The sequence below is a fragment of the Centruroides sculpturatus genome, unplaced genomic scaffold, assembly GCF_000671375.1.
Source record: "Centruroides sculpturatus isolate CEXI.00-Female unplaced genomic scaffold, Cexi_2.0 scaffold1497, whole genome shotgun sequence".
NCBI classification, from domain to species: Eukaryota; Metazoa; Arthropoda; class Arachnida; order Scorpiones; family Buthidae; genus Centruroides; species Centruroides sculpturatus.
Window position 1 is genome coordinate 43,626 of NW_019385715.1, and position 9,702 is coordinate 53,327.

At 28.9% G+C, this 9,702-nt stretch overlaps 1 protein-coding gene and 1 long non-coding RNA gene across 2 annotated transcripts; one reads left to right on the top strand and one right to left on the bottom strand.

Annotated features, from left to right (window-relative positions):
- Positions 1 to 824: 824 nt before the first annotated feature.
- Positions 825 to 2,287, top strand: LOC111641474. The gene is made up of 3 exons (XR_002759412.1): positions 825 to 1,275; positions 1,633 to 2,076; positions 2,158 to 2,287. It is a non-coding gene; the product is annotated as an uncharacterized LOC111641474 (long non-coding RNA).
- Positions 2,288 to 4,238: 1,951 nt separating this feature from the next.
- Positions 4,239 to 8,378, bottom strand: LOC111641473. Its single transcript, XM_023387647.1, has 5 exons — positions 8,340 to 8,378; positions 7,726 to 7,851; positions 7,459 to 7,659; positions 5,168 to 5,387; positions 4,239 to 4,471 (listed from the first exon to the last, which is right to left on the bottom strand). Exons 2-5 carry the CDS (start codon positions 7,840 to 7,842, stop codon positions 4,239 to 4,241), a joined length of 771 nt encoding a protein of 256 aa, XP_023243415.1. The 5' UTR covers positions 7,843 to 7,851; positions 8,340 to 8,378.
- Between the last annotated feature and the right edge of the window lie 1,324 nt (positions 8,379 to 9,702).

A 9,702-nucleotide genomic window follows, 5' to 3' on the forward strand; every position in this document is an offset into this window, starting at 1 on the left:
CGTGCGAAGCCAGATACACTATCTGGCTAAACAGGAACGAAACTAGATTCGAGAATAGAAAGCTAACTATCAATGACTACAGGTACCGCTTATATTACAGGCTAAAGCATATACTAGATGCCTACAGGAACTACCTATCAGAAGACAGATATAACGACATATGGGGGTAACCACAGACTAGAAGTACTACTTAATTAAATTTGTATCCTCACTTGAACCTAAAAAGAACTGTCAATGTAACCCACGAAATGTATATAACTATTGTTTAATAATTCTTGCACCAGATACAGTATTATGTAAATATGGTAGTCTATTCATAATACTCTCCTTATTTTTGTAAATAAATTTTTATTAAAAAAACAAGCAGTGTAGGGCCCGGACAGTACTTGGGACGGAGATGACCTCGGATTACCGGGTGCTGCTATCATTTTTTCCCCACTGTACTTCTCTCTTACAGACGACCTTTCTACCAATTTCTTAATATTAAAACTTTTTTTTTAATAAAAAAGAATTCACGAATTAAATTTATATTTAATACCAAAAGTCAATAGATTCTAAGATAAGAATATACAATTTCCGTTATAAAAAGAGAGTCCCAGCTTCAATCTCGATCACTTAAAGAGATGAATCAATCAATCGATTGATTCATTCATTAAGTTATGGCTGGACAGCAGCTACACGACTATGTCGCCCTGACAGTCTAGCAGTCTAGTATCGACGGTCTTGTGTATATACGATGACAAGGACTTATAGTGAACGTATTTTATTTATTTATTTATTTTTTATAATATGCGCGAGGCAGCCTACGTTATCTTTTTCGCAAGTGCCCCCTCAAAGACCAATTATTAATAATAAAAGAAAAGGAAAAAAGTTCATTTTCGGTTTCTAACCTAACATTCAATATGATTTATTATTTATAATGATGCTATAGAAATAATTAATAATAATTAAATATGTATAAATGTTTAATTTTACACGTTAAATCACGAAACGTCACGTTACGTCACTTATCCTAAATTCAAACCAGATATCATGTGATACCATTAGTGTAACTAAAATATTGAACGTAGCAGCGATGGTTTCTTTAATTTTATTCGTTTATGTGTTGTTTGTCTGTCCCAATGGATTATACTTTTTAGAATTTAGAAATGACACGTTTTATTTCAAAATGGATTTAAATAAACCAATTCGTAAAGTTTCAAAAGAATTTCTTAGTGTTGCTTTGGATACAAGTATTTTAACAAGAGAGAAAATGTGGGAAAGATTCAATACCAGGTATTTATTTAAATGTATGTAGAATAGAAATTACTTTTAGGTATTTAGTATCAGATCTGGCTTTAACAAGTGCAGGTCCTGATTGGAATCATTAAAAATTGAACAACTAATTCACTGGTAAATAATTACCAAAATTTACATAGCACACAAAATCTGTAGTTCACACAAGACAATAATTTTCTTTCTTTGCAGAGATACTTGAAATTTTCAAGCGGACACTTAGTGTTGGGTCCAGATCTACAACTAGTCTTTTTTGAATGTATACCAAATACTTAAAAATAATTTCTATCATTTTATATATTAATCATCATCAAATAAAATCTGAAATTAAGTAATAACATAACTATTTATTGATAGCTCTCCGTATCTCTTGTCAATGGCAGAAGCTCTTTCGCCAGCATTTTTCCGCTTTGAAGGCAACTATGCCGACTAATATGTGAATACATAAAATTTTACATAATGAGAGAGTAAATAATTTCCATGTTGTTAAAACTGATATATTCTTGCCAATAAAGTCAAACCTGTAAGTGGCTACTGACGAAAACATAAAAAGTGGCTGTTATTGGAGGTTCGACAGTATCAATAAATTTAAATTAACAAACATTAATTTTTCATAAAAGTAAGTCTTATGAAAAATGAATGTTTGAGTATTTTAGTATCGCGAAAGAAAAATTACGTTTATTACTGGAAATTATATAACGTATTTAAATCTGTTTTTTTTTTTTCAGTTCGAGTAGTTAAAATAGAATATTAATTTATTCAATGTATCGGTAATTAAAGAAATTAATTCAAAATTAGTAGGTGAGTATTTTGTTAAATTATTCTTAATTATATTTTCAAAATTTGTTTTTATTAAACCGAATTCTCAACTTTTCGTTTAAGTTGTTTAAGTTTTTCTTGGAATAGATTATAACCATCAGTAGAAACATACTGTTTGAAAGCTTCATCAAATTGACTTAATGAAGCGGAAGGAGATATATCCAGATTGAGAAGGGTGTGAACAAATATTTTTCTGGCATTTTTTAGTTCATCTAAATATCCTCGAACCTAGAAGAAATATTTCATTTTGAAAAAGTAATTAATTTTTACATTTTATTAAAAAGTACGCATATATCGTATTACTTAAGAAATTAATAATTACCAGTTTTTCTTGTTCTGAATTCAGTTCTAATATTATCAAAACCTGTCAGATATGTGCGAGAACCAGAAATTCGCTCTTCCTAGCGTTATTTCTCGCTTCTTGTTTATGCATGGTTTCCCTTTGCGAAAACTAAATCGCTCGCAACCTCTCGCTCGCTCTAAATTCGCGTCTGCATAGTCGCACACTTACGTGCGAAGCCAGATACACTATCTGGCTATCTGGCTAAACAGGAACGAAACTAGATTCGAGAATAGAAAGCTAACTATCAATGACTACAGGTACCGCTTATATTACAGGCTAAAGCATATACTAGATGCCTACAGGAACTACCTATCAGAAGACAGATATAACGACATATGGGGGTAACCACAGACTAGAAGTACTACTTAATTAAATTTGTATCCTCACTTGAACCTAAAAAGAACTGTCAATGTAACCCACGAAATGTATATAACTATTGTTTAATAATTCTTGCACCAGATACAGTATTATGTAAATATGGTAGTCTATTCATAATACTCTCCTTATTTTTGTAAATAAATTTTTATTAAAAAAACAAGCAGTGTAGGGCCCGGACAGTACTTGGGACGGAGATGACCTCGGATGCTCCAATGGACTAATTATGCACAGATTTTGATTTACATGATTAACTACTGGAAGCAGTCAGCAATAGGAGCCCCTACCTATAAGATGTTATACACTTAAAAAATAATTTTATTTCCTGAATAAAAGGAATGTTGACTCTTGTACACAACAAAAACTTATGTATAATAATGTTTATTAATTTTATAAATGAAAATTATTTCAAAATCTCTATTGACAACCAGATGGTTGAGATCCTCAACTATTAAAGACTCTGTTCATTACCTCTCTGCCCCACTTTGGGTATTGCAAAACCCACAATGGCTTGATTAAAAGATCCTGTTAGTAGCTACAGAGTAGAAAAAGCAAAAAATGAAAAAAAACTTTTTTCTGTTATAGAGAGATGTATGGATACTAAGATGTATGAAAATTTTAAACAATGTTTTCCTTACCTGTCATAATAATCTCATTACGTGCAGTTTTGTTGACATTTTTCAAATGTGTACAAGTATTGCTTGGTTTTTCAAATATTAAATAGTCAGCATAGTTGCCTCCAAAGCGGAAAAATGCTGGCGAAAGAGCTTCTGCCATTGACAAGAGATACGGAGAGCTATCAATAAATAGTTATGTTATTACTTAATTTCAGATTTTATTTGATGATGATTAATATATAAAATGATAGAAATTATTTTTAAGTATTTGGTATACATTCAAAAAAGACTAGTTGTAGNAATAAAAAGAAATTGAATAAAATAAAGTTTATACAGTAAAACCTGTCTAAAACGGAAACCTGCCTTAAAGAAAAAAGTTCTTCAGAATCTATATAGTAAAACCTGTGTAAGACGGAATCGATTTGCATGTTTCCGTTTCGAACAGGTTTTTAACAACCTGGTAAGAAAAATCATTCGTTTTGGACAGGTTTTACTGTATATAAATGTTGTTCTTTTGACAGAAGAAAACACTTTAAATAAACAATTCGTGGATATTGAAGATGAATAATCTAATTTATTTTTCCTAAATAAATAACTAACACTGTATCTTTCTTTAATAAAAATTCTGTTAGTTACGAAACAAAATGTTTAGAATGGAAATATTTTTCATGATTTATGAAAGCCCAAGGGAACATTAACATTCAAAGTAATGTAAATTTAATTTCAGTTAGAATTGTAAGAAATCTAACACTTCAGTTTAATTCATTTTAACTTTCTGTTATAAGATTTACAGTTTATCAAAGAAATACTTACTCATTTACTTTATAACTTGGAAAATCTAATACTGTGGAAATTTCTTCAAGTTCTATTTCTAACGGGAAGGCATTCATTTCACTTATTCCTTCAGGAAGTTCTTTTGCCATTTGTATCATATTTTTGAGAGTAGTTGGAAGAATTTTCAAACAACCCAAGCATCTCATTTCACGAAAACTATAACGCGGATAAAATTTTCCAAGTTCTTTTTTAACATTATCAATTTTATCTGCAAATAATACAATTGAAGTTCATTAAATCTCATTAACTTATGATATAAATCACTATTTCCTATATAGAAAAATTACATTAAGTTTTTTATAAATGAAATTTTAACTATATTTATTACGTGTATATTCTGCGTTTGGGTTAATTGGTGGAATCATTCTTTTCCTTCATATAATTAACCATACTAAAACTAGTGCCATAGCGTGTTAACTTCAAACTTGTAACATAGAAAAGACGTTAATCTATTGATTCCACCAAGTAATCATAGCTTCCTAATGATTTTCTTTTACCGTTTTTCTTCCTTTTTTCAATGAACATCACAGATTCACGCATACACAGTATGGCGAATTCTTAAAAATTCAAATGCTTATAACTTCTAATAAATGTATCACTCGAAAAAATGTTTTAGATAAAATCTCGTTTGTTTTCGATGAAGTATTATAGTATGCAATAAAAAAACGGAGTTTCCATTTAATGAAATGAAGTTACCCGTTTTTACTGATTGTAGCGCTATGAAACCGATATGCCCATTTTCTGGTCCCATTTTTTGAAGTATAATATTTTTGGTTCAATAATTTATTTGTAGGATGCATATTTTCAAGTTATTTTAGTGGAGTGATTAAAATTGATCCCCCTGTGTGTGTGTACGTGTATGTGTATATATAGCTTATATATAAAGAAATTATAATGAACTAACCGATAAATGTCTCATTAAATGTACCGGATTTCTGAATATGCTTCAAAATACTTTGCAAAACTTTTTCTTTCTGTTCAACGGAATTACAATTAAATATCAAAGTTGCCGTTAATTCTCCTCCTCTCTTAATTTTTTTGACAAAATGAGTATCAATGTACTTGTGATTTGGAGTAATCCAGCTGTTGTTTGGTTTTAAAAATGAAGGTACTGTATCTTCCACCTTAAAATTAAAAATAAATAAATAGATAAATAAACAAAACGTATAGTTTAGATATTAAATAAACATCAATTATGTTTATCCTTTTGTACATTAAATTAAAAATTAATTCACAAAAGTAATTAGAGCATCTAAATATAATATTATTAGAAAATAGTCTTGAAAAATAGATTTTTATAAAATTAAAAAATTGCGCAAATACTTTGATTATTGCATAACAGAAACTTAAATCTATATTAAAAAAAACTGAAACTTCTTGTTTTTTCATCTGGCATTTTTGCGTCAATTAGTATTACTGTAATTGACGGCAGGTTGTGCAAATTGGGCAAGGATACAAACGAGTACGAAGTCTGCAAGTATGAAGTTTTTCTTCATAAACCTGATTATTAAAGCATTTTAAAGCGAATTGCCAAATTATCGTGCTATAAGCTTGATGCCGCTATTAAAGCAATCGAGGTAGACAAATCAAGAATACTAGAGCGCAAAAGAAGTACAGTACTACAATCTCGAAAACGAACTCGAAATCTTCCAGGCTACAAGTGAAAAAACATATAACATCTGTCTTCTCTTAAATGCATTAAAGACGATTCTACTAACATCAATTAAATCGGAAAGGGCATTCTCGGTAGCGGGATTTTTCATTACTAAAATAAGAATCAGATTGACTGATCGGAGTATTGACCATCTTTGCTTTTTAAAATCTTATTATAAAAATTTACAATAATATTTTGTATTATGTTTTATTTAAAACACGAAAATTGCCTTTTAAGTTAGAAGTTTGATCTAAGTTCATTTTTTTTTTAAATTTTCAACTCAATTCAAAGCATTTTGTTGTTGTTGTTGTATGCAGTTTCCAGCAAACTTTAATAAATTTTTTCTATTTGTGAAAGTTTCTACGTAATTCAAAAGTAATTTTTAATATATTGAGCAAAAGATCGGAAAATGAGAAACCTAGTCGTAATAGATCATTTTTCAAGGATAATGGTAAGCGCACACTGGAAACTGTAAACTAAGTAAAAAATGAACGCTTGAGCCGCTGTCACTGAAAAATAAAAGCTTTAATTATATGATAAAACATAAAAACAAATTATAAAAGAAATTGTTTAGGTAAATATTTTTACTTGATTAGTCATGCTTCTTCAGGAAAAGAAACAAGGATTCAAAATGGAACGTGTTTTTACATTTCAAAAGAAAGGAACATACTTTAAAAATAAGTTTTGTAAAAGTATAAATAAAGATATATTGAAAAAAAATTAAGAAAATGTTATGCGAGAGAAAGAAGAAACGTTTCCAAATGTCGCTCAGTTTTTCGACATTGAGATTTTTTTTTTTCATTTGCCTGAAGAAGCATGGCTAATCAAGAGTAAATCTTTGCTTAATTAAATAATTACTTTAATAATTTGTTTTATATTTACTCATTAAAACTTTTATTTTTCAGCAACTTCGGCTCAAGTGTTTATTTTATAATTTATTTAAGCCATTTTAAAACGAATATTTTATTCTGTAAACCTACTTTACTACTCATTCTTTCTTAGTGATATAACTGGGCTTCAATTTTTAAATAGCAGACATAGAAATTTCCGCTGGTATCCATCTGTCTGTCTTTCCTTCCTTAATCTCGAGAACGGTTTTATAGATGAAAGTCGCGACCTGATATAGAAAGCTTAGGGGCAAGAGGCTCCAATTGACTATACTGTATACGAATTTTCGGTTTGGACCGGAAGTCGCGTTATTTTAATTCAAGAATTTTCTCCAGGATGGAGTTAGTTAGATGACCTTATGACTTTATTGTTAACAGGAAAAATATAACGTACAAGGATAAGACACTACAAAAATCAAAGCCTATATTTTAAATTAAGTAAATTTAAAAAATATACGATTAAAACGTGCAGCCTTGGCGTTGTGACGATGTCACAATAAATAAGCTTAATTACTCGCTATTATATATATGAACTTTGTGACTTATCTTTCTTATTAGCGTTGATAAACATTACCAAGGATAAATCAATATGCAACTGATGCATTAACCACTAACCAAAAATATGAATTTTATACTTTAAAACTTTATAATTACCTTTTGATAATGAACTCTGAATTGAATTTCTACGATTCTATCTCTCGGAATGACAGACGGTTTTATAACGGAAGCCACTGACGATTCAAATTTATATAATTTTAATGCCAAAGCTAATCTGGAATCTATCTTAAAAAATTCTCTCACATCTCTAGATGATTCAATTACTTTATATTCAGATGTATAATGTTCTTTTTCTGTCTAGAAAGTATAAATTCTATATAGTTTTTATATAAAAGCTATAATAATATTTGATAAAATACTTACTGTTGTCTTTTCTTTCCATTCGTTGTAGATATTAAAATACCCATTTCGATAATGAATTAAATCAAACGTAACACCGAGATATACGGCATTATATAGCAGAGGAAGGATTACACCCATTTTTTCAAACTAATTTTTGAAATTTATTTTACACTGTACGTTTAAAGTAAATATTTAAAAATTTAAATAAAATACTTTTAAATTATTTCTTAAATATATAAGTTAAGTTTTAATTAAACTGATGATCCAAGAGCTCTTAATAAAAAATTTGTTAAATTTTATTTATAACTACTGAATAGAACGTCCAAGATTAGCTTGGAATTAACTGGGTCTAGGATTTCAAGATGTGTTATTTCGCTAGTATACCCTATTTGAATTTTTTTTTTAAATTTCTAAATTCAAGATTAATTGATAGATATTATCAGTATAAACAATAATATGCTTACAGGTGCATCCAGTGTCTACAAGTAGGCTACGTATTTAATTTTAATTTAATTGTATGATATGTTTTTAATTTTATCTTCAAGTTTAGTTAAATTTTAACTGTTTATTTGATAAATAAAAAATATCTTTTACAACAATTGAATATTCAAAAAAAGTTCACTTTAAAAGTTTACCTGTAGCTTGTTTATCGAAGAAAATTTAGCTTCCAACAGCTATGGTATTAGATATAATTTTATGTTTTATAATTATAAATTTTGAACAATTTTAATTAACCATTTTAGTTCACCTTAGTTTTTTTTTATCATAAATATATTGAATAATTATACGGCCAAATTACTAAACTCACCTTCTGAAGCTATCTTTAGTAAATGTTTCTATCGTTTAAAAACATTATCCGTGGGAAACAACATAACAAGATAAGAATAAAACACAAAAATTAGATTATTACCTATCTAAAGATTTTTTCTTCTAACGATGTAAATTTTATTTTAATTTAAATTTTAGAATTACATAATTATATAAATAATATTGTAAGAACTAATACACATACATTTCTTGAATTTGCTTTAATGCTACTATATAATGTAATTTTATTCATACACAGTGTATGAATAGAATTATATGAGTCGCACACTTTAACTCTACAAAACAAAAAGTAGAGAAACTGATAATATACATTAATTTTTTAAATTCCTTTTAAAGTTTAAATTTAAATAAATGTAGAATGTTTTTTTATATAGCTTTGATGCAACGATATATAAAATTAGTTAAGCGAAAAATGTAAAAGTAACGAGCAATTATTTATTGTGACATCGTCATAATGCCGGGCTGTAATTTTTAATTATATTTTTAATTTATTTCATTTAAAATACCGGTATATACTCTTCACCTCAAATTAGTACTGTAATTTCTTGCCCCTGTACTGTACATCATACTTTTCCGTTAGTAATGCAGTCGTGCTGGTCATAAACTGCTTCCAGAAAAAAATGTTTTGAATAACATGATTTCTAGTTTGCACCAGAAGTTCATATATAGTTAATCGGGGCCTCCTGCCCCTAAGATTTTCATATCTGATCTATCTAATTCCTTTCTAGAGATTAAAGAAAGACGAACAAACGACGGTTGAAATTTATAGGTCTACATTTTTTTTTTCAAATTGCAGCCCAATAATGATTTTACCAAGGATTTAGTTTTCCTGTTTTCAAGCATTTTTGTAACTTTTTTCTACTGTTCTGACAAAAAAATCTTATTCGTAATTATATTTTTTAATTTTATATCATATATGACGAAAGAAAATGTGTATTTGGTTTATAGAGAGGTTGAGGCGCACGTTTTAAACGTGTAAACGTGTACGTGTGACGTTCGGCGCCGCTTTCCCGTAAGCCTAAAAGTTTGACGATGGTGTTTGGAATGTCGAGCGTAATTCCACCGACTATCCAAACACCATTGTCAAACTTTTAGGCTTACGGGAAAGCGGCGCCGAACGTCACACGTACACGTTTACACGTTTAAAACGTGCGCCTCAACCTCTCTAAT